This window comes from Schistosoma mansoni, chromosome 6 (genome assembly GCF_000237925.1).
Source record: "Schistosoma mansoni strain Puerto Rico chromosome 6, complete genome".
NCBI classification, from domain to species: domain Eukaryota; kingdom Metazoa; phylum Platyhelminthes; class Trematoda; order Strigeidida; family Schistosomatidae; genus Schistosoma; species Schistosoma mansoni.
This window is the reverse complement of record NC_031500.1, coordinates 6,735,788-6,762,480: the sequence shown is the minus strand read 5'-3', so window position 1 is coordinate 6,762,480 and position 26,693 is coordinate 6,735,788. Positions and strand designations below refer to the sequence as shown.

The 26,693-nt window shown below is 34.9% G+C and overlaps 1 protein-coding gene across 3 annotated transcripts in view; it reads right to left on the bottom strand.

Annotated features, from left to right (window-relative positions):
• Smp_080700.2 (putative jnk/sapk-associated protein) overlaps positions 1 to 26,693 on the bottom strand; it is a gene marked incomplete at both ends in the record, with an annotated part of 42,409 nt that overhangs the window by 6,593 nt on the left and 9,123 nt on the right. For all 3 annotated transcript variants that reach the window (XM_018798104.1, XM_018798106.1, XM_018798105.1), the window contains 13 exons: positions 445 to 611; positions 2,701 to 2,836; positions 3,038 to 3,126; positions 6,791 to 7,034; positions 7,780 to 8,283; positions 9,247 to 9,493; positions 10,610 to 10,903; positions 12,445 to 12,601; positions 14,322 to 14,603; positions 14,670 to 14,863; positions 18,068 to 18,233; positions 19,710 to 19,766; positions 21,418 to 21,475. In XM_018798104.1, the coding sequence (XP_018653079.1) occupies positions 445 to 611; positions 2,701 to 2,836; positions 3,038 to 3,126; positions 6,791 to 7,034; positions 7,780 to 8,283; positions 9,247 to 9,493; positions 10,610 to 10,903; positions 12,445 to 12,601; positions 14,322 to 14,603; positions 14,670 to 14,863; positions 18,068 to 18,233; positions 19,710 to 19,766; positions 21,418 to 21,475 (2,595 nt within the window). The remainder of the gene's footprint in view (positions 1 to 444; positions 612 to 2,700; positions 2,837 to 3,037; positions 3,127 to 6,790; positions 7,035 to 7,779; positions 8,284 to 9,246; positions 9,494 to 10,609; positions 10,904 to 12,444; positions 12,602 to 14,321; positions 14,604 to 14,669; positions 14,864 to 18,067; positions 18,234 to 19,709; positions 19,767 to 21,417; positions 21,476 to 26,693) is intronic.

The window sequence follows — 26,693 nt, the reverse complement described above, 5'->3', positions numbered from 1 at the left end:
GTGTCCCCACCCTGGCGATTATTATTTATTATACAGCCTGGTTTCAATATTTTGTACCTTTCTTTTCTCTTATCTGTCAATTAGTCTGACTGATCTTTTATTTACTTCATATACAGTGCCTTAACAAGTACATGTGTGATAATATTTTAATCTTGACCAAAATTTTGACCCAAACTCATGACCGTATCATATTTTCGGATTTTCATACGGTAAATTTGTCAGTATTTTGATTCGTGTAAAAACTGGTTTCGCATTCTCAAGCTCATTGAAGTGTCGGTAAAGTCTGATTTCGGCTTTACTTACTATTATCGATGTCACTATGAACTATTTCTTGGATCATAACATGTTTACATTAAATTTTGTTTTGCCTTTTTTTAATGAATGTTAAGCTTTAGAAACAATGGGAACATGAAATTATTAGTAAAGAGATTATTTCAAACTTACATAATAAATTCATAATCACTTGATTTAAATCTAAGGTTTGTATTAATTCATGACTAATAACATGATATAAACGTAAGATCGATTCACGTCTTATTGAAATCCATACACCATCTTTGTACCAAGACATTGTTTGTATTTGCGCATCTTGAATTGCATGAACTTTAAAACTATTTCATTTTAAAAGAAAAAGAAGAAGACAGAAAGACATTAATTAGTATTTTATTTGACAAAAAACCTAACTAAACTGTAATATAACAGTTATGATTTTATTCAATTGAGTACATTAAAACCAATGCCCTATTCGCCCTATTTTAAAGATGATATCAAAATAAGCTACTAGATCTACCTCAGACAATGGATGAAGAGTTGCTCAAGATCATAAATCGATTGAAGTTAGACATCAACATCGTTGGATCCCGGCTTAGTGATCTAGAGGTTAGGCGTTTGAATGAGAAACCGAAGTTCCTGAGTCCAAGTACCGCGTGCAGGATCGTGAAAGCGTACTTTTGAAGAATCCCATACTGGGACGAAACGGCCTTCCAGTGCTTCCAGGTTTCAATGGTGGTCTAGTTTAGATCAAGTCGTGAATTCAAATGTTAAAAATACTCCGATCTCCACAAATCCCTATACTGATATTATCTGATATCCTATCCAATAGAGTATTTTACTGGAATGCAGATTACATGACAGATAAATGCAAGAAAATCCTGACCATTGTAAAATGTACATAAAGAAACAGTTATTATTTTTTATCAGTAAGAAAATGAATCTCAACTCGACTTAGCTGAGATGAGTAAAGAGCATTCAATCTTTTGAACGTTGTGAAAAAAATATCCAGTGCATATTGTTAACTTAATTAGTAATATTTTTGATTTTCAAGTCAACTTTTATCTATGAAAGGTCGATTTTTAACCCTTTGACGGTAAGACTATAATTTACGGACAACCTTCAAGCGACGATAAAGTGACCTTGAAAATGTCCACCTACTTACTAAGGTTAAATAAGGGTAATAAATTAATATGAGGAATTAAAATTTACAGTTGGATATTAGATTTAAAAATGATTGAAAGTTTTCACCACGAATCGATATCAGCTACATTGCCAAAATGTTATTCAGTGAAATGGATGAATGGATTTCGTGTCGAAATCCAAGACCTGGTAATTAAAATCTGATTCGTCCATCCATAAATTATAGTCTCGGACTATTTTCACCAGTATTATTTCCGTGTTCTTATTTTGTTGATTCTGAATCAAGTTAATGCTAAAACATAAAGTTTGCTATGGCAACTAGTGTGGTTCGTTTTTTATTATGTGGTATATTTCGCTGTATATATACGTGATGAAAAACAGATAACTACAGATTTAACTCAATTTTTGGACTTTAGTTAAATCAACTATTGTCAAGATACTAAACCATGAGAAAGGATTGAGCAAAATTTAAGAATGATGCAAAAATGAAATCCCGAAAAGTTAAGCATAAGACATGCAGAACATTGAAGGATAATACCATGCATCAAATTACCACATTTAACTATCTGACGGCAATCTTTCTTAGTATAAAGTAATTAGAAATAAGCAACTACTAAAGAGCTTGTTCAATGTTAGTGGAAGATTTATCTGTGCTAATGTGTGTATCTATAACCCTGCATAAAACAGAACTCAAGACTTACAGTTCTCATCAAGCTACTGCGTTGGTGGTATACAGGGTTTCATGTTTCCTCAACATAGGTTAGTTTATTACATGGGGCAATCAGATACGAGAATACAAACAATAAAAATTGGAAAAATTAACAAAAGAGAATGGATATCGACAGAAATTTTGACATTTTAAAGGACAATCTATGGAGATACTTAGGCTGCTACTTATTGATTACGAATAATTGTGTCTATACAACCATTATTTCCAGATTTTCGATATATTGGGAACCTCAATTAGGCGGTGGCTGTCCCATATGTCAATTCAGTGGTCGATAAATTTGCGTCAGCTTAGCTTCATCATTACAGAGTTATTTTCAACCAAATACTAGTCCAGACTTCAAAGCACATTGAAATAGACGTCTTGGATTTTAGTGGCACACTGAGGACATTTTAACTGTAAAGTTAGTGAATATCAATTTTAATTTTTGGCTAAAACTTTACTATTGAAGACTTTCTTTTTAATCATTGAAAACTTCATGAACTAAAAAAGAAGATGAACTATTGAACAAACAAAAAGTTTACTACAACTAAATGTTCGAAAAAAAGTATTAAACTCACCAGTCAACTAATTGAAGCGTAAATGCATTGATAACTAAAATACGGTTACGATAAGCAGCCCATAAAGAATTTGTTGACGGTACAGTTATTGTACAATTAACAGAGCATTGAGGTCGTCCACACGTAATAACACATGCTTCAGTAAAATCCCACGATCCCAATACTACATTATTATCATTAGATAAATTCAGATTAGAATTGTGAAGAGTATTGGATTGGTCAGTAGATGTAATATGATTATCCGGTAAATTAGATAATGATGATGACAAAGATGTTGAACTGACAACCGGTGCTTGCTTAATTGACTGACTAGACAATGAATGGCCTAGACATGAACTACCATTATCAGTTCGATGAAAATGATGACGCCGAAAAACAACTATTTGACCATTCGCTAAGCTGACAAATACTTGTCCGGCAAGATGACTGTGAAGTAGAATAAAAAATCTTAATCATCTTAAAAACAATTTGGCAATAGCACGTTAAAGAAAACAGATTAAGTAATAATAATAATAAGTAGAATAAAAAATCTTAATCATCTTAAAAACAATTTGGCAATAGCACGATAAGTAAAACACATTAAGTAATACAACGAAGCTAGAAGAAAACTAGAACAATAATCAGATGAGCTTACAATTGTTAGCAAGATGAGTTGTCAGGTTTAATTTACAAACGGTAGCTCCATACATCACTCAATTTTGTGTAATTTAGCACACCAAGCTGACCAGTCAGTATAAAGGTGAAAGTTTATAGAACTCAAAACAACTGTCAACCAATATCAAAGTGAGAATCTTCAATACAAACGTCAAGACAGTCCCACTGTACGGAGCTGAAACATGGAGAACTACTACAACCATCATCAAGAAGGTACAAGTATTTATAAACAATTATCTACGCAAGATAGTCAATATCCGTTGGCCGGATACCGTTAGCAACAGCCTTCTGTGGAAGAGGAAAAACCAGCTTCCAGATGAAGAGGAAATTAGGGAAAGATGTTGGAAGTGGATAGGACATACATTGAGGAAATCAACGAATAGCATCACGAAGCAAGCCCTAACTTGGATACCTGAAGGGAAGCGGGGAAGAAGAAGGCTGAAGAACACACTATGTCGGGAAATGGAAGCAGATATGGAAAAGGATGAATTGCAACTGGAAAGGATTGCCCAGGACAGGGTTGTATGGAGAGTGCTGGTGGGCGTCCTGTGCTCCTCAACGATGAGTAACAGGCGTAAGTAAGTACACGAAAATGGTCACACAATATCGCGGATTAATTGAAATTAAACATGTGCACCAGTGGATAACCAGTCAGTGGTTTACAGGTTAAGCGTTTGAGCACGAGGCCGAAGGTCCTGGATTCGACTTACGGTTGAGGAGTCACGGGTTCATACAGATGAGAAACCCCATACTAGAATGAAACGACCGTTCACCGCTCTTAGGTTTTAGATGATTGTCTAACTTAGATAAGTTCGTGATACAAATACGAAAAACACAAATCTGTTGATAAAGCTAATAAATGCTATCAATTAGGCTACTCAAATCATTGAACGAAGCGTGATTCCATTGCGAGCATTAAGTATTTATAATAATACACGCAGCATAAAATTGAATCTCTTAGGTTGTATGTTGAAGATAGATGAAAATACGATCCCTTTTATATCAGCGATCATTTTTATATACAGGGATAGAAATAAAAAATATCATTCATGAATGGTGAAGATAATAAATGCAATTGTATGGAGAAAATGGGCACATCAATTCCGCCCAGAATGAATGTCCCCAACACCCAGACGGTCAACTTAACCACGGAAGGAAATAAAGAACTAAAAATTAAGTTTTGTCCGAAATAATATCAGAAAAGACTGGGAAGCTTAATATGAAACACTGTGAGCTTAGCTAATAGATAAAGTTGGCGAAACCAAATAACGTGAAATTTGATGGTACATTTAACAACAAAACAAAGAAAGGCATTAACGAAAGAGATAACCATAGTAGAGAGTAAACAATTTATGTATGCGTATCGAGTAACGAAGTAATTAGGATTTAAACGGACATGGTAGGAAATGAAACCATCTTTATTTTGCTTGTCTGTGAGTTATGTCATGTGGAGTCTCCAGTTATTTTGTCTGCTAAATTAATAACATACAATGCTGTCTGTGACACTTTTTATTCACTATCATTAACCTAACTTGCCTAAATTAAAGTTACTTTTATCATAATGGACATTACCAGTTAAAGGTTTATAAACTTTGTTCTCCAACTGAGAAACAGAAACAACATCAAAGTAGGGTATAATACAACAAGGAGAAAACTAAAGAAATGAAAAAACAAACGATAAAAACAGCTGTGAAAACCCTGAAAACATGAAAGTCACAAAATTCACCACAACATGGTTGATTCACATTAGTTATGTTTACCATTAACCCATTATTATTATTATTGACAGTTGTATGTTATTATGAAAACGAAATGCATAGAACAACTGTGAATTCCTCTGTTACGTGATTTGGTTATTGTTTATTCGTACATTAAAATGTTCTTATTATTATATCATTCTACCTAGCATTATAGGAAATCGATGCCAGTAGTGAAACACTAGAACTTCATAGGATAAATTATACATGTGATGAGCTTGTGTGCGTGACCTTATAATAAATAACAATGAATTTCAGTTTCAACATATTTTTGTGAAATGTATGTAGATGGAATTCTGTCAAATAATAATGAAAGAAAAAGGAAATGTATAATTGGAAAAATTATAATAAGCCATATAACAAGATAAAAATTACAAATCGGTATCAAGAGAATAAATTCGACTAGTGAAACGGATGAAATTATTTGAAAGAAGACAGAAAATAAATTCGCCCAACAAAATATTTTATCATAACATATAAACATGACCAATAATAAAATGTAATTGCTAGAAATGCGTGGCGAGACTATAATTTATGGGCGAGCCAATCAAAAGCGTTTGAGGAATTTCAAGGTCACGGCGCCAATTTCAGTATCTGATGTTGTATTACGAGTATTAAATAACTTGTAAACCTTGTGCAAACTACCGTGATGTTGTCCTTCGATGTAATATATGTTGAAGGAAGACGCTTGCTAGAATAAGAACCTTTATCGCTCGATCCAGATTGAGACTAAGACATATTATAATAATTGCCGCAAACTGTAGAATAAAAGCACCAGTAACATTGGCTGCAATAATAGATGTTACTGAAGCTTCGGCTGTGCAGTAGTATGAGTATTGTAGGGACATATTCATAATATAAATGATAAACTTACACAACCGGAGTACACAAAAACAATATTGAAGCTATGTGGTCGAGGCTGAGAGGGTTTTGTGATCTTATCATGGCTCCAGAGACCGACTATTATGGAGCCATATGGATGAGTTCCTCTGCCTTATGCATTACGGTTTTGGAACCGCTGAACCTTTTTCCAACATTGACAAGTTTTTGGACCATATAAAAGAAATGTATCCACTTTAATTATTTGGTTTTGTATAATATATTTTTACTCTATGCTGACTATTTACTGATTGGCTAATATTTCTCAAGGTCACTTAAGATTCGTTCAAAGGTCGTCCATAACACAAACCAAAATGATAAGATTATAAAGAAACAAGAGAGAAAAAACTATCTACAAAAATACACGAATAGTAAGTATTAAATTAGTAGAATTGGGTTAAGAACACATCTATGAGAGAATTCATTCAGTTGGAAGGTGCATTTCACTATCAGCAAGAAATACAAATAGAAACTAAAGGGAGAATGTTTATTGAATTATGTTCTAGGCAATATCTGATACCACCTTAAGTAGTCACTGAGCAGCACGAATTCCGATCAGTGATTGACTTAACACAACTATACTTCAGTAAAAGATGCCGTTTCATCATTCATTTCCAAAATTAACTAATTGACAGAATTCTCTCAACGGTTATTGGCGTTTACTAACAAATGTAAGATTTCAATATGTCGATAAAATAAATGGCTTAACACAATCATGAAGTGCAGAACCCAGAAAACAATACATACAATAAAAATTACACATAAAACGGCAAAATCAATATCACAAACTTAAAACACACCATATTTGTGTTACCGAATCAGGTAAACGTATTGCATGTAAACATTTACGCCAATCAGATACAGATAAATGGACATATAAATCACCATTTTGACAACCTAACCAAACAGTTGGTTGAGCACTTGTAGGTGATGCAGAACATCTGGAATAACACTTTCTAGAAGAATGTTGATAGTGACTATGCTGAGTAGATGATGAACAAGGATATTGTGTCACCAAATCGTCATTAGTAGTTGACGAATGACCTATGGAAGAAGTAAAAATATAGAATGTTAATAACAGACAAGATTTCAATAATCTACCAGAGAACACATGTACTGCAGTGAATGAAAACACAAGTGGGGACAAACGAATGTATTTGACATGAAAATTACAGACTATCTCATTAAAATCTAACAACCAGATCGAACTATCAATCAATTATCTCAATCTTGACCATTACTTCTGCAAATATCAGTCCATAGTCTTCGATTATTATTTTTCATACCTATTGCGTTCAGTTTCCATTCCTTCCTTATCGATCTTCGAGTGAAATACATTCTATGAAAACAATAACTGCATTCACATCTTGACAACAGTTTTTAATGAACTGATAAATTCTGTGGATAGAGTTTACACTTACAATATATAAGCTGAATAATTAACAAAATTGAGTGTCGGAAATTTGAAAATTTCTATCAATGGACGTTTCCATCTGGAACCTATCAAAAATTGAATTCATCAATCAAAATAACAATAATTAACAAGGTTGTATGCTCATTTCATCACAAGTGTGATCATGAGCATTCGGGGTACACGTCACCAGTCATGTTAACAGTGTTTCGATAGTTACAGGTTCTAACCAACTTTAAATTTCACTGTGGATGGTACTGTTTAATCGTTGAATAAAGGTACTTAAATGTTTAGTATACGGAGTTGTCTGCATGTAACTCTATTGTTGAATTACGGATGATGCAAAATGACTAATGTGAAAGAATGATAAACACTTACTACTAAACATTTCATTGGAAGGCTGAACAGCATAATCACCGTTATTACTAATACAAGAGTCACAATCTGCATGATGTATAAGAAAACGTCTTCTTGTCGCTACATAAGACATTGTCACTTCATCAACATCATTAACTGAACCAATAATTCCAAGTGCATTAACCAATCGTCGTGTAGATGATAAATGATCAATCGCTTGTTTAATAGATGAAAGATGTGATGATGATGTTGGTGTTGACGTTCTATGATATTTACTTTCTTGAACAATTTCATTTATTTTCTTTGGAGTGTTATTGTTAGTATTGTCATATTCAAGAAATTTAAATTCTGTACATTCATTTAATGAACAAGGGGCATTCACATTGCACTTTTTTATTCTCGTTTCTAACATATCCGCAGTCAAAGACTGACCAGTTTCTATATCACCAGAAAATGTATCCATTGGCAACATTTCCCAATAGTGATCTGTATTTTCCAAGCAGGTTAAATCTTCGATTGATGCTTCTAAAATCCAATACATACATAAAATGAGGTTTAATGTATGCGGCTTTTTTACAAGATGATATAAGGTACCGGGATTGTTGAGAATTGGTGAGAACTTTGCAACTCTTTCGTCGAACTAAACGAAATACTCAGTAGTGCACGCACGGGATGACTTATGAAACCAAATCTGAGACTTTTAGATCTCATGACAGGACATAATATATCTAGGAAACTTAGTTTAAATTAGATGTTGTTCTTTTTATCACGTAGTATAACAAAAGTTCACATGTTTATCAATTCTTATCATATTATAACACGCTTTAATAAATAGTGGGTACCCATGAGCTAGAACAGTTTCATTAATAAATAAAGTTTGCCAAAATTATGCACACACAATTGCTATTATTCAATGAAATCGAAATTTAATATGAATATTAACTATTACAGAATTTAGCTATTATTATATCTACTGAAAGATTAAGACCAATGCAACTTTGCGCCTATGGATTTATATTGATCTCATTCATCAGATCCTCTGTAATATATTTGTTGGCTACTGATGCATGGTTTTATTTCCACTGTTATAATCACTATCAATGTATCATCTGCTTCACAAAATATACATTCAACAATCCTCATATTCAGTATTTAAACAAAGGATTGTTAACTATTGCCAAACATCTATCGATAATTGATTTTATTTGAACTAGAACAACACGATTGTTCATCATAATACGATAATAGTATTCCATGAAGACAACCTTCTTTTGTTAGATAAAGTATACGTATGTAAATAAACTTATCGAATGTTATAAATTAATGATTGAAGATGTGGATTAATTCTGCACTGTTTATGTAATTGATTAATATTCTTTCTTGTAGAGGATGAAAAAATTTGTAAATCTCTCAACCGATAGAAATTACGGAAAGAAAAAAGTGGGGTAAAATACAAGGAAATTTGGAAAGAGAATATTATTCACCTACCTGGGACACTGCATATACACAAAACTGCTGAACTACAGATAGCAAATGAATCAACCGACTGACATGACTTATAATCTACTTGTACGATAGTGATTAAACTTTTTATTCTTCCAGAATAATCTGGACCGGTGAACATTGTAGGTGATGACGATGATGTTGATGAAGAAGACGGAGCTTTTATTGCTGTTAGGTCATGTTTCAAAGAGAAAGAACTTAACCAGATAATATTTGATCGAACATCTGAAAACTAAAGATTGAAACAAAAATGACTTAGCAATATAAGGATCGAAATTCTGAGTCAGTTTTTTGAAATCAGGTTTGATAACACGGTGAGAAAGATTGGACAGTTTCAGGACATTAGAAACAATCCAAAACAACGTCCTAGACCTAGGTCTCATGCTAGTTGCTATTTATCAACAAGATGTATTGGAGAAACCAGTACTAGTGTGATTTAAACCCGAGTCACCAGGTATTACTGTCAGAGGAATTTACAGATATACTTTGTCTGTGATTTGCTTTCTGTAGAACTGAGATATTTACACTGATTGATATAGTGTTCTAAAGAATGAAGATACACGCTTCCGTGTGTCAATTAATATAAAGCTTAAATTTACAGTCTTTTATCAAATGGCTTCAGCTTTCTTTATCAAAAAATGTTCGTTATAACTTTGAGTCACTGAAACCTGATTCATAGAATTTAATCAGTACTAAGGCATAGACAATATAATAATGTTTGTCTTTGAGTGGTCAGATACCATATTTTGGGTAAAACTTTGAGTATTTACGAACAGTAATGTAACACACTCTAAAGAGCATATAAACTTAGCTAAAGAAGATGATATGATATATACCAGAGAACTCAAGTGACAGTCGTGCATCCTACTTTAATGAGCTTTTTGAGACTGTTCAAAATTTTAGTGTGCTTATCAAATCAACACAGACATGTAGTTAGAACGATAAGATAGGGATTTCCAATATATTTTGCAAATTTTATAACAATGTCAATAATTATTATTTTTATCACGAGCTGACAGAAGCTAAATAACTACTAAAAACTATGATCCATCAGACTTTTATTAAATCGTCCTGATTTGAGACACTTCAGTAGCAGTGAGCACTGAAAAATCTCACGAAAATCGAATCTATGATATTTAGGTTTCATGAATGAGGTGATAAATTAAAACTATTGAATCGGTATCTTATTACTACTTGTTACAACGGTTTTCTCAGTGATGTAAGCTCATAACAAAATCTATTTTTTAATTATACTGATATCACCACAAACAATTCCAATTAAATCACATGAAATTCATAAGTACAAGAGCTTAAGAGTTATACAAACACGAAAACGAACAAAACTTACTTGATCGTCGATTACTGCTGAATAATCAAAAGAATTATTATCACTGGAATGATTATACATCGATTTTTTGGAAACTTCTACTTTTGACTGTTGTTGTTCGTGTGCTTCATGATGTTCTAATTGATCTGAATTACTGTATGTAGACAATCCAGTAGTATTGACATCGTCGTAATCTTTAGGGGATTCTAGTCGATTTCTGATGTAAGTAGTGGAAAGTAAATTGTTCATGGTAGGTGATGAAGTAGATGAATGAGACGTAGAGTGATATGGATATGTGACTGCTGCACAACGTAGCTTGAAGCAAAATGAAAAATGTAATAATATGTAGAAGATTGAAAAACTCATGTAATTGTAACTGTACTGAGCTGAAGGACATGAACAACTCTTAAAATCACCTTGAGGTTTCGATATTCTTCACTAACTAGTAAGCACATAGATAGGTTATCTGAGTACCTAACATCAAAATAACACCGGAACATACAATAAACCGTGTTCTAGTTTACATGGTGCACGACTTTTTCCAAGGCTCATAATCAGGCGTCTCAATTTCAAAACCAAAATAATCTTGATACAGGATTTCATACACACGGTTGTGGATCAATTTGTTTTGGAACCTTTTATAAGATTGTAAACAGTTTGTCTTACCAACAACTTGCAAACTTCAGTGATATTTTAATCAGCTTAGATTGCATTCAAAAAACAGTTAAGCCTGTTTGATAGTAACGTCCCGAAGAGCCTGAAGTTAATCATAAGGAAGCTGTTGGTTCAAATTCTGTGATGATTCAAGTTTTGGACAACTATGACCAAACTGCCTGTAAGAAATAATGATTTATCTGCCTAGGTCATTGATTTACGAAGTACAAGCATATGCAATTGACCATGAGTCACCATTTTGTATTGAGAGCTAGTGATATTACTAGGGTGTCGAAACCGAAGTAGAGGTAGCATGGTTCGACTGTGTGATTGACCACTAAAGAAACACTTAGTAGCTTGCTACATAATAGAGCAAATGTTCTCCACTACTCATCGATAATTACTGATGAGTTTCATAGTAAGGAAAAATTTCATAGATAAAAATGCAGTTATCGTGCGAAAAATATATCTACACAATAAAAATTCGGCAATCAAACAATTCGGAATTTGATTTTTGAAAACAGGATAGAATTAAATAGTATGTTATAGTACATTAAAACGCATTTATCGGACAACAAAAATGTAAGGGCATCCGAATAAGCATATATATATATATATATATATATATATATATATATATATATATATATATATATATACCAAAATTTGGTAACCAGATCAGTAACAATAGTGTATTTATATTAGTCACATATGGTATAGTAAATTCATAATAATGATAAGTAGAATGCTAATACTTAGTTATGCTTATATAGTTTTCTTGAATTTTGCTTAGGAAGGTATTTTGTTCTATTTTGTAAATGGCACATCGAGACAATTAGCTGATGAAATGATATAGTTTTAAAAAAGGTGTAAAACTCTTGAAACAAAACGGAAGTAGCACACATCGCCGACAAAACGGAACAGTAGTAAAGTGATAAATTATGGTTAGAAGCATTTGGCCTACCGCTATTAATATAATAGATTATGTAATCATTGCATTCCTTTTTCCTTTTATTCTGAAGCTTTATAGAGGTCAATCTAATTCCCACTAACATTATGCATTGTGACAAATGGTAGCTAAGTATGACGAAAAATGTCTTATTTTTTACTAAAACCTAGTGAGTCAGTCATCAAATAGGAGTGATACTCAGATATTACGTAGAGTGATGTATACGGTAGTATAAAGAATAAAATACACTTACCTCTACACTGCTCGGATGATCATTTAATGGATAAACGTGGGCAACTTTTAAATTTCTTTGATCTAACGTATGTTCATTTCTGTGCGAGTACCACTGGATAGGAGAGGTACGTCGTTGATGTCTCCTATGGGATGATTCGGTAGAATCATTTAAATCCCTAGATAAATACACTGGATTTAGTTTAGAATAAATTTTAAGTAATCCATAGTGAAAACTTATGGTGTTTTGTGTGAGACTTAAATCTTTTGGGTTTACAACAAGACCTGAAGTTCTTGAGTGGACACATTGAGAAATCTCAAATTAGAATATAAGAACTGGCCTCGAAATGTCCTGGTAAAGCCGAGGGTGAGGAGAATCAGCTCTCTCTCTCCAAATGCTCTCACATGGCCACGCGTATATAGCCTCTGTCAGGGAGGTCCTACTCACTGCCTTCTCACACCAGGGGTGTTGTTTACGAAGTTGAGAGGACGAAAAGCGAATGTCCGACACTTTAACGGGGTTGGTGAACACAGAGGGTCCACCTAGGGGATTTGGAAAACCCTGATTCTAAACCAATGGTGCACATAGCCTCCAGGATCCCGAGGGGACAAATGGAGTATGAAACAATCGTTGGTCACCGGCTACAATGGGATTGCATCTCCTGACGTTGCACCACTGCTTTGTAGATCAGACCTTTAGGTCGAAGGCTCCGAGTGTGACTTGTGTGGCATATATGTATTCGGTGTCCCTTTGTACAAATATTTATGTGTTCAAATAAATAAATAATAAAATGTAAAAACTATAGTCTTATTTTCAATAGTTTACCAGGTGATGTATTAATCTGTAAGGTAAATTATCTTCGGACGGAATCAACCACTACCAGCCACTTAACTAAGTGATTCTAGTTACTGGTCATTCTCATATGCAGTACAAATGAAGCGTTTCATGGTTGATGATAAATCAGATCCAGAGTAAAAGTTATCAAATTTTTATAGAATAATATAATATATAAAATCCAAAGGTTGAAAATAAAGCATTTTTGAAAGGTATCATTCCTAGTTGAACAAAGGTTATAATTATTCAAGTTACCGATAGCAGTTGAGAACGTTCATGGATATCTTGATTTATTAAAATTGAGTTTTAGTGATAAGCAAAAAAAACTGATAGATCATGGTAAATACAAGTGATTAGTTGCAAAATATAACAATAATATCACAAGTGATTGATCACTGGGTGGTGATCAATGTCATGCGTATCAAGTCCTTCTTAATGCTGATCGAATGCTATCGATCCAGTTGCAATGTGGCCACTAGTCTAGGTGGCTAGACACTGCATGCACTATGTTGAGATAATATGATGGTTGGAGGTAGTCAACAGGAAACCCTGGACCCGGGTTTCGTGCTACTTGGCATTCGTCAGCAAGGTGTACATGTAATCTTTAGAGAACTGATGCTCCCTGACGGATTCGATCCCGTGTCACTCAGCTTCACAGTCAGAAGTGCATGTCAAGTCCTTCTTAGTGCTGATCGAATGCTATCGATCAAGTTGCAATGTGGTCACCAGTCTAAGTGACTCGACACTTGACATTGATCACCACCCAGAGATCAATCAATTGTGATTACATCTCAGTCCTACAAGAGGTCGCGGCTCGGATAGATCAGTGGTAACGTCTCTGACTGTGAAGCTGGGCGACACGGGATCGAATCCGTCAGGGAGCACCAGTTCTCTAAAGATTACATGTACACCTTGCTGACGAGTGCCAAGTAGCACGAAACCCGGGTCCAGGGTTTCCTGTTGACCACCTCCAACCACCATCTTATCTTAACAATAATACTTCTTATAAAAGAGTATTAAGCCTTTTATATAAACAGTGTCATCATAAATTCAAAAGTACTAACCTAATACATGTTTGTTTCATCGAAATTTTACAATTTGTTGGATGTTGATTTAAATCACTATCACTGATTGTCTTTTGAATTGATACAGATGTATTTGGATTACTTGTTTCACTTATCTGTGATAATGATGAAGATATTGTAAATTCATTTGGTGCACTTAATCTAAATATTGAATTATGCATAGATTGTATTGTTGATTGAGAAGTATTCATAGATGCTGATAGAGTAGATGATTTACTAGATGATTGTTGCGATTGTGGTGAGTTGAATAGTTTAGCAAAACTATATTTCAAAGAAAGGAAGATATATAAATTAATAAAAAATATACTTAAAAAACAAACAATTTACAAGGCTCTAATACGTCCACGTTTAGTACCATGAAAAGTATTTGACAGTTTTGATGTTTGTTGAACTTTTAAATTATGCGTCAAGTGAACAGCTTCTTGTAATTCTAATAATTGTTCTTTATATTGATTTCGTTCTAGCAAAACACGTGCCATTTCTACACGTGAAAATCGAAAACGCATAGATAATGGAAGATGCTACAAAGAGAAAATTAAAAAAAAGTGGAAAATTAAAATACATATAATGGGAAATGAGTACAAAATATCGATTGTTTTTTTTGTTAACAGGAAAATATTAAGTGAAATATAAAAGAAAGTGTACATTGAACATGAAAATGTTCGTCTATTGAATAATTAATGGACGTATATTTCAATGACCAAAAACCGCCAAATTTCAAAGAGCAACGTTAACTATTAGCAACCAGTGAATGATAATCAATGTCACATTGTCTAATCGATGTTGATCAAATTTTACTGAGAAAGTATTTAATGTGACTATAAGACTAGACAGCATGATTCAATTTCTTATTTATTTAAACATATAAACATTGGTACAAGGAGGCGCTAAATATATATGCACCACACAAAAGATTCAATTTCATTTAGTGTTAGACAGTTGGAGACATTTAGTAAAAGTTCAAAATCTACCTAAATGATACCTTCTTGTCGTCTGAATTTTGAACTCCCTCCCCAAAAATGCCCTGGAAAGGTCGAGAGTGGGGAGGGTTCGCCCTCTCCCTCTCCAAATGCTTTCACACGGCAACGCGTGTACAGCCTCTGTCAGGGATGTCCTACTCACTGCCTTCTTACACCAAGGGTGTTGTTTACGAAATTGGGAGGGCGAAAAGTGAATGTCCGACGCTTTAACCGGGTTGGTGGATGTGGAGTGTCCACCTAGGGGAGTTGGAAAACCTTCATTCCAAACCGATGGTGCGCATGCGCTCCAGTATCTTGAAGGAACAAATGGAGAATGAACCAATCGTTGGCCAACATCTACCATGGGACTGAATCTCTTTACGATGCTCCACTGCCTTGTGGGTAAGACCTTTAGGTCGAAGGCTCAGGATGTGGTCCCCTAAGAAAACCACCTGCTTCGGTCTGGGCACCTGGGCAGTATCATAGCCCTCACACAATTAAATGAAATGACAATTTTTTGTGTGGCACATGTACATCTGGTGCCTCCTTGTACCAATATTTATGTGTTCAAATAAATAAATAAATAAATAAATGAGGTTCACTTATCGACTTAGAACACGCAGATGACATAGTCCTGTTTGATGAAGACTATTGTATCCAGTGGAGAATTATAAAATGGTAACTCTGAGGACTATTTATGGACCAATATGATATGTATATTTCCTATTGTATAATTGTTAAGTAACTAAACTATTCATATTCGTATCTCTCTTATTATAAGCTTTATTTTGACCTATAAACTATTATTATACGATTTACCATTCTTGAATTATCCCCAGTCTATTGATTACTTTTCCCCCTATTCACAGCCACATTTGGCCAAATCTTGTACAAATGTTATTTTCTATTTTATGGTACAGTGTGGTCAGTTTGTTTGGTATATAAACCCAGTATGCCTGAAAATAATGATTCATATTGCAGAGGCTGTTATTGGTGTTCTGGACTTAACTGGCTAGTCTAGGCAGAAAGCAGGACTGATAAGTACTCAAGACTGCTCATACGGTTTTTGTGTATTATTAAGCGATCAATAAAATCACTGCTCCCTGATAGGCGGTCTTATAACTTCACATAATAATTGGGCACTCAAGCATTCGATATAACAAAGACGCTGATAAAATGTAGTCTTCTGGTAGCACTTACGAACAATGTCAGGATGTTTGGGATGCGTCTCTCCTCCTCTAAACGCAAACTGTTGCTTCAGGACTGGCCTGCGTCAACACCTGAACTAAGGATAGGGAGTGAAGTAATCGAACGCTTGGAAGTCTGATCAGCCCCAATGGGTTACTGTCTGACGAAATCTCTGCACGGATTTGGAATGCTCGTTTAGCTTTTGCTAACTTACGCCACCTATGGCGAAAGCGAGATATCCGTCTATCAATCAAAGGACGAGTATACTGTGCGTCAGTTCGTTCTGTTCTACTTTACGGCTGCAAAACGTGGCCATTAAGGGTAGAAGATACCCGTAAGTTATTAGTATTTGGTCACAGACATCCCAGAAATGTTGTTTGAATCTGCTGGGATCACCGGGTAAGTAATAATGAGGTTAGACGCAGGGTATTGAGGAATGATGGTAAATCAGTTAATGAGGTCATGAATCTTCATCGACTGAGATGGTTGGGCCACGTATTACGCATACATGACCACAGATTACCGCGGCGCGCAATGCTGACTAGAGTTGGAGACGGATGGAAGAAAGTTAGAGACGGTCAAACCAAAACGTGATATCAGTCCATAAAGTCACTGAATTCTGGTCTGAATCATGTCAGCAGATGCAAACTACTTGGTTTGGGTCAGAGAGATTATCGTAACCGTTGATTGGAGACTCTAGGTGACATGGCTCAAAATCGATCCCAATGGTGTGGGTACATACACTCTCTGTCTTTCCTTAAACCGTGAGCTTAAAATTAATTTATACCATTCTTTCGCCATATATCATATTTTTATATGCACTATATATATATATATATATATATATATATATATATATATTACTACTATTGAAGCAACTACTTCTATGAATTAGGTATTTATCTTGTTGAAGTAAGGTATGGTAACCAGGACCGATGCATATATGTACCTGGTCCTACTTTGCAGACGATTTAGTCCTTAACTACAGCACTGGATGATGAGTACTGGAGTCTCTGAAAAGCATTAACCGGCACGAAATCAGTGATTTCTGTGGATTATCTGTAATCAATTGACTAATACTAGTCCATTTCATAAATGTTTAGCGATATACCAGTTTTTTATTTTCAGGACAGATTGTTTGGTTTGATTCAGTCTGTATGGATCATTGATAGGCAATGCTATCAATGTAAACTGCTAGGAAGTAGGGATTGTTAAAAATGCACAAAAAACCACTAATTAAGTTAATGATAGTTGTCATTTATAAAATGAGAAATAATTCATTAAACTGAAAATACTGTGATGATGTTGATAACTTAGACCTTGAATGGCATAACTTCAAATCGGCCAGAGTGTTGCACGGCAAAAACCGCCTTTGAAATGAATCATAACAGCCGAATATCAACTACTCGTATACACTTGAGTAATATATATTACGAGTATTACGTGTAAAAGCCCTGTCCAAACTATGTTCAATGACAGTTTAAATTGAAATGACAAAATGTAGAGGAAATAGTATCATATCTTGTAAAACAAGAATAACTTTATGATGAAAAAAGGTTTTTGGAATAAAAGACCTACTTCACTCTCAGATATTTCATCACTGGGTAAACTTCCATATAAATCAGAATTTTCAAATTCTCGACGTAATTGACCATTTTCTTGTTCTAAATCTTTTATACGTAATAGCATGCTTGCACGATTTGTAATCAAAGCATTCAGTTCAGATGAGAACTGAAAATTTTGGCTGAAAAATAAAATCAATACAGAAAAAATCGCTCATGAATGGTATATAAGAGGAGAGACAAAATACAAGTATTGATTTATTTTGCTGTTATAAAACGCGCTTAAAAGTGAAAGAATATCTATCGATCTAAACCATTCAAGTTTGTAGATGTAGAAGGCTGGATAACTAGCTATACTCATTACACTTTATCACAGCTGGAGACAATGTCAATTGTTGGCAAAAACTACGCGAAACTGAATACAAAAAAGACTCCTTTTACCTCATCTCATTCTCAAGTTTACTGTCTTATTCTGTAAAACGCTCACAAACCTGAAAATAAAGTAACATGTGAGATTTTCGTTTGGAACCTCTTTCGATAGAATGATGAGACTAGAAATAAGTACATACTGCAGCACCAAGTAATCTTATTTATTTAATTATTTATCACCATGATGGTGTTTATGACATCATGAAGAGGTGAAGCGATTAGATTGTGAACGAATTAGCAATTATCCATTATCGATATAGACTGTTTTGTTATTAGATTAAGATATCAACATAAGGTGAATGGCGTTAAATTCCCCAACTTATATGTGCACAGCTTTAATCATGCTGTATACGGGACGTCAAGTGATCATGTTAATTTGGTCATAACACAAATAAGAACAACTTTGCGGAACTACAGAAAAATACAAATGACCATATTTTTCTACTTGAGGCCTCGAGTAAAGATTGTTCACACTTCGTAAAAAGCATCAATGACTTTAGGTTAATAGAAATTATGTTCAGTCAAGGAGGACATCAGGTCAATTACCTTTAAACATCTCACCTATTTCACTGTGTAACATGTGCTCCATACTCGAGAAGTTGAGTGCTCGTCGGAACTCATTGACGTATATTAGCTAGTGATGGCTTTTTTTCATTAAATGGACCTAAAACTGACGTAACTAACTGCCCTCAGTTAGGCTGAAACGAGTGCACTAATGAATCTTTCGTTTAGTAATAATGGTATAAAACACATTACAATAAATATAACTTTGGGTTTCAACTGTTACTTTTAAAGTTATGGGAAACATTTAGAACATGTTAACAACTAGATAGTGCAAACAAATGTGTAGATAATGCTTCATAAATCATTTCATTGTACAATGCTCATATTGATCCGATACAAACACCATAATAAATTAATCCATGAAAAGACAGCGAGTATCAGTGAGATTATCCTAAATCAAGATAATGAATTTAACAAACATAAGGTTTATGCATTTAATATGAATCATACTTTTTATGTGAAAACTAATGATACTACTCGGTTGACTAATCCAAAGCTAAATGTTCAGGGGTCTGCACCGCATAACTTAATTGTTAAAACTACAGTGTTTTAGCAAAAATAAATCACCGGTTCATGAATGAATATATACGACATCTACGGTGCAAAACTAAAATGACTACGATTTTTACGATAAAAATAATAAACAAAATCAACATTTCACTAACCATGAAAGTTCATCAATCCGTCCAATTAAGTCATTTGTAACTATTTTAAGTGCATTTCTAAAATAAATCAACAATACAGTAAACATAGAAAGACGAAGAATGAATACTGATAACTAATGGAAAAAACCTAAATTATAAGAAAACTACTACTACATGGTTTTTTTAAGTTTACGAAATAGAGATTTTATTGGAAAAAAACATTTCAACTAATCTTTTAAATCTAGTGGGCAGGTAGTGAAGTGTCATGTAGGGTAGTAACAATTTAAGATATGTATGATTTATCTGAAAAAAAGTCATCTTCAGTTGTATTCACTTCATGATTAACCTATATCCGGGATAAGAAGCCCTACAATATTGAGTTTTCATCTGTTCCGTTAGAGATTTATCTACATAATACAACTTTAAAGAATACTTAGTACAGTAGCCATACAAATATTTAGAGTTGAATGATACCGGGATTCGCTCATGCATTTAATCGGAACTTAAGACATCAACCTGCCCGTTTACTCTATTCATGAAATACTAAAAAATATTTATGAATCCAGAGTTATAATGAAAAACAATAAAATTGATCTGGTAATAAAATAATGGTTATTGATCAGTATATAGAACATTCTTTCTCGTGTGATTTGTTTTTGTGACCATTCCCTGATTTTCACTTTATTTCTAGTGGTGGAATGGGATGTGATAACCTAAAGAAGTTCAATATTGGGGTAGACTTCCTGGTGGTGTTCATTATTTTCCTGATTTGTTAGTTCTGAGAAAAATTTGTGCAATAGAACTAATGCATATAACATCAAAGTTATTAAGGATTTATTCCAGACAGAGTGCTTTACCCGGGAAATTATGAAGTAATTTTTAAATAACTAAGTTATGCGTTTGACACACCAGTAATCGCATAGTGATATTCTACGTGTGAATCAACCAAATACAAACAGATTACTCTAAATTTCTAGTCTAAAAATACAAATTTAGCATAGAAATGTTGCACAGAATACTTACTAATATTACTAATCAATGAAGGTTGCAATAAGAGAGTTCAGCTTTGTGTTCACAAATTAAAATAGTCTTACTTTCAATCAACAAGGCGTACCATAGTGCAACTTCTGTAAGATCTCCGAAGAAACTATCAAAATTATTACCGGAAAGGATTTCTGGAGCCACTATTCACTTAATCAACATTAATTAAACACTAATATTGTAGTAATTAATAATCAATAAAGAAATGGAACTGAAAATGTACTTTACGTGATATCAAAAGCCAGTTTATTACGCTTATCAATACAGATTAACACAAATTGTTTTCAAATTGATAGTATGGGTCCAACACTACATAAAGTACCTCCCACATCTTCGAAGATCATAATAATATAAACGACTCATTAACGTGGGCAGATATTTTTTCTTTTACGTCCAGAATTTGACTTCCAATAATAATCTCAATTAAAAACTAAATCACACATGAACGTTTAAGCTATCATACAGTGGACAGCCTGGATTGTTTAGATGTAATGTATAATTGTTGTTCTAAATTGTAGCGAAACAGCTAGGGGCATAAAATACAGCACGACAGGTAATAAATGTAATAATCAGCCATGAAACTTGTACAATATTCATTCGAAAGATTAGTTTGATTTACAAAGTTAAATGAAAAAAACTATTCATTCATCAATTTTTAAAACAAAAAAAAAAGAATTTTCAGTCTTACTTTGTTTGAACTAATTCTTGATTCTCTTTTATTAAATTTTGTATTTCTCTCCGCACGCCTAGGAAATGCGACAACAAATATCATATTAAAGAAGGAATGGAGTTAGTGATCAGATACTTTTATAAATCATCATTTACGATGAATTTTATGCCCAACTAAGATGTAAATGACACACGAATTACTGTGTAATACAGTAGTGACTATCAGCGATCGATCACCAACTGGCAGGTGGCTTGGAAATTCTATTGAGTATATAAATATTTAACAAATGGTTTATGGACTTTGTCAACTACATTGCTGATTATTATTACAAACGATTTGAATCAACTCGTTTATTTTAGAAACATACCACAAAATCGCCATCCATTTTGTCATTTCAGAAAATTAAGTTATGGTGTAAGTAATTCCGTATTTTTAGTACTTTCCCATGTAAAGACAGTTTAAGTTCATATATATAGAGCAAGTGTGAAAACGAAGGTATATCTAACAAGCTTTCGGTACGACCAAAATGAGAACTTAACATACATAAATGCATGGCACAAATCCCAACAAAAACAGCTAAGCTGGATGTTGAATTAATACAAGAATCCAATTAGTAGTCGAGTTCAGTCAGTACATGACATTTTTATAGTTCTGTATAAACTGAATGACTACCTAACGTTGAATCACTGGTACTATATAATGTCAAGGTCTATCAAGAAGAGTAAACGAGCTATTCAAGTTAACATGTCTGCAAGTTAAGTAGCTATGGTATGGTAGTGTAGCTACAAAGAGTAAATATCCCCAGAGGCAGCCTACTGACTAATAGTTTGACAAACATGCAACATGTCTAATCTGGTATGTTAACCATACATACCGACTAAGGAGGCAAGGACCTACAAATAAATCAACAATGACGGAAGTCAGTGTATCTCAAACATATCGCATAAATGACCGCAAGTCTCAGTATTTGGTTAACTCCGAACCACTTAGCTACCTAGGGAATCTTTGTCAGTTTCTTTCTAGCTACTCGATGCTGTAGTCAAGTTCTATAGGTTTATTTATTTATTTAAACACATAAATATTGGTGCAAGGGAGCACCAGATATATAAAAGCGTCTGACCAAGAATAGTTTCTAAAATCCGTCAATACCAAGGTTTGACTCAATAATTTCAAATAAGTCGAGTTCCAGGTAAAACGTGATAGTAAAATGATATGCTTGTGATATCTCAATGAGTAGAAATTATAATGTTTGATGTTTTTTGACTTAGTATAAGCCACAAATAAATAGGTAAATTAAACTAACGTAGGATACTTAGTTCTTTCGAAAAATGAGCCTATAAGCAAATGAGGATGATGGCTAACAGTGAAGTCTGGGATACACGTTTCGTCCTATTCAGGACTCGTTGGCTGAATGTACCTACATCCTAGAGTTGATGTTCACCCCATAACCAGTAAAAATGAACCAGAGTTCATCCCCATTGAATAACTCGGTTGCTATCTGGACTTGGTAGCTAAGTAGATAACGCGATGGCGTTTAAACGGTACTGGGTTTGAGTCCCGGAGTGAACATCAACTTTAGGATGGAGGTACACCCAGATGACAAGTTTCAAATAGAACGAAACGTGCGTCCTGGATTCCACTGCTAGACACCATCCAGCCCTGCTTATAAAGCTTGTTACCTAATAGAAATGTTGAGGCAATCCGTGCAGCATGCACAAATACCATAAAGAGATTGATCAATTGCAGTCTTATGTATCAATGGGAAGATCAAGCAGCCAATACAAATAAAAAATAGGTCTGAGTATGTAACCGTTTTGATACAAAACGTCAGAAATTCTGATTACTATATATTAGGATGTCATAAATATTTATGAGTTGCGATAGCTACAAGCAAATGAAGATCCAAAGACTGGTGAATTTCACTGGTTGCAAAAAAATGTAATCAGTCACTAATATATGGATGTAAGGCAAACGTTAACCTGCAGTCCAAACATTTGCAAAGTACGTCCTCAAAGTATCGAGTCAATTAAAAGTCATTACGATACAAGTATGCAGAACCAAGTCTCTATCGGATGATGATACTAACTGCAGAAGCAAGAAAAATTGAAGGGTATTGGACATCTGTTTTGTGCCCATCAGAAGTGTGTACGCATTGTTATCATGGCGCGCGGTGAATGTTCCCAGAATCAATCAAACTTAATAAAATGCACCTATAATAATATTGTTTCATTCTGCATTGAGTGACGAAACTAATAAATAGGTAACTAAAATCAATCTATATTGGTGTTACTGGATTAAATAGAGATAATTTTTTAAAGCATAAAATGACTGCTTTCAAGTAGTAGTACTTTAATTAACTGTTGTTATATTATTTCACTGAACCTTTGTTTCATATAACGAAGCCTTAACCAATCACGTGATTAACCAATAATGTGCTTTGTAAAACAGATTTCGATCTCTCTATCTAATCGATAGTACACATAACCATGACAAAACAGACGTTATTTATTCAGTAACAAAGTAAATATAAGATTAGATATAGACAGATAAAATTACCTGAAACATACAAACAGGTGTAAATAAAGCAATAGATGTTCTTATAAAACTGTTTAACATTGGACTACTGAATCTAAGTATAAACAAGTAAACATTGATTACTTGTTTTAAATTTAATACTGATTAGCGGTCTCAGTCAGTCAGTTACAACGTAGAACTTCGTACGTACGTACATCAGTTCGAGTTGCCATACCACATTAGTACAGAGATGCAGTTGTCGATTCCAATCCCATATTGGTAGAAGTAGTAAGAGTATAAGTATTATGTGAAAGATAAGGGTTTGAAGATGTTATTGAAGGAGTATAATACAGTGAAATAAATTTGGAAAGAGAAAAAGGAAAAGGACACAAATAATTCAGAAGATTAGAATTTGAGAGAACACAAAGAGTGGATACACCTTCACCATTGCAAACGATTTTGAGCCATGTCATTCAAGGTCTCTAACCATTGGTTGCTATCATCTCGCGAATCACAACCAGGTAGTCTACACCTACCAACATGGCTCAGTCCACTTGTCAGTGACTTCATGGATTTATGCCATGTTTTGGTCTGGCCACCCCTAGCTTTCTTCCAACCTGCTCCTACACTATAAAGCATTGCACGTCGGGGCAGTCGGTGGTTGGGCATACGTAACACGTGTCCCAGCCATCACAACTGATGAAGTTTCACTACTTCGTCAATCGATTTGCCATCCTTACCTAGTACCCGTTTCCTAACATCTGCATTACTTACCCGGTGGTCCCAGGATATACGAGCAATCCTTCGAAGACACCTATGATCGAATACTAGTAGCCTACGAATATCCTCTACTCTTACGGGCCATCTTTCACTGCCATAAAGTAGGACGGAACGGACTGCTGCACAGTAAACCCGTCCTTTTGTTGCTAGACGGATATCTCACCTACGCCATAAAAGCGCAAGTTGGCGAAAGCCAGACGAGCCTTCTGTATCCGTGCTGAGATTTCGTCATACACCAGACCACAAGGGCTGATGAGACTCCCAAGATAAGTGAAGCTGTCAACACGCTCAACTACTTCACTCCCTATCATTAGTTCAGGTGTCGATGCAACCCAATCCTGAAGTAACATTTTGCACTTCGAGGGAGAGAATCGCATCCTGAACATGCCTGCATTGTTGCTTATGGTGGTCAGAAGACTCTGCATTTTGTCAGCGTCTTCACCGAATAAAACTATGTCGTCGGCGTATTCTAAGTCAATAAGTGAGCCTCCTGGTAAAAGTTCAACTCCTGGAGATTGAGATGATGAAAGTGTTATCTCCAAAAGCATGTCGACGACAAAGTTAGACAGGAATGAGGGGAGAGTGGACAGCCCTGACGAACACCACTTGAGGTAACCAATTCTGATGACAGTTCGCCATAGGCTCTAACTCGACCAGTTGTGTTCGAGTAGAGAGCCTTTATAAGGTTAATGTACTTCTTTGGTACTCCTTTCACTGACAAACACTGCCATAGAACCTCACGATCAACTGAGTCAAATGCCGCCTTAAGGTCAAGAAATACTACTATTGTGGGACGTCTGAATGTATGTCTATGTTCTAGGACCTGACGTAGAGTGAATATCTGGTCTATGCAACCACGTCCAGGTCGGAAACCAGCCTGGTTTTCTCTAGTCTGCTCATCACGAGCTTTGGTTAGGCGCCTAAGTATTATTGAAGCTAATATTTCAGACACTATATTAGTCAAACTGATTCCTCTGTGATTGTCACAGGAGGACTTTTGTCCTTTCTTATAGACTGTCACAATCAGTGATTGGGACCAGTCAGATGGAATTACGTCCAGTTCCCAGATTCTACCTAAGACCTCAGTCAATCTCGTTGCTAGTACTGGACCACCATCCTTAAAAATCTCAGGGGTAAACCTGTCAGGGCCTGCGGTTCTCCCTCGCTTTAGATTTCCTATAGCTTTTTCAACCTCGTAGAGAGTTGGAGGACTTACCTCAATTTGCCATTCAGGACGACTGGGGATCGTGGGTAACTGAAGTGTGGCTGAAGGCCAGTTGAACTGATCCCTAAAGTGTTCTGCCCATCGATCCAATCTCCTGGATTGAGAATGAATGATATGCCCATCTTTGTCTGAGATAGTTTCGCTAATAGTTGGGTTTCTAATGCCGGTTTCTTTAATAAGTCTGAATAGCTGTCTGCTGTTACCTATTGCCGCTGCCTTTTCCATTTCTCTTGCTTTCGCTACCCACCACTGTTCACAATCATTGCGTAGGCTTCTTGTTAGCCTTCGTTTAAGCTGACTCCGCTCTTCGTTATGTTCAGAGCCAGGTGGGATGAGTTTTCGAGCATCTATCAGTGCGGTAGATGCTGCCGAGATCCATTGTTTCTCCCTAACCCTATGGTTTACCTTACTAGCGGGTATCACTGCTGTTTCCACAGCTTTTCGGATGTCATTCCACGCTGCTTCGGAGTGGGCACAACTTACATGTCTGTCTAACTGTTTTTCCAGTTGTTTCTGAAATATATTCTTAGCTTGCTTATCATTAAGTAGAACCCTTAGAGGCTTCCCTGCAGTGTCTTTCCTACGTCCAGTAAGACGCAGACAGATACGTGCTCGCACTAGAGCATGATCTGAGTCTAAACATGTGCCCCAGAATGATCGACAGTCTTCTATCGAGCCCCTCCATCGGTGGCTGATAGCGATGTGATCTAATTGGGTCCAACGTTGGGACGAATTCGGGGGTCGCCATGTCAAAAGATGTTTTTCCTTATGCTTA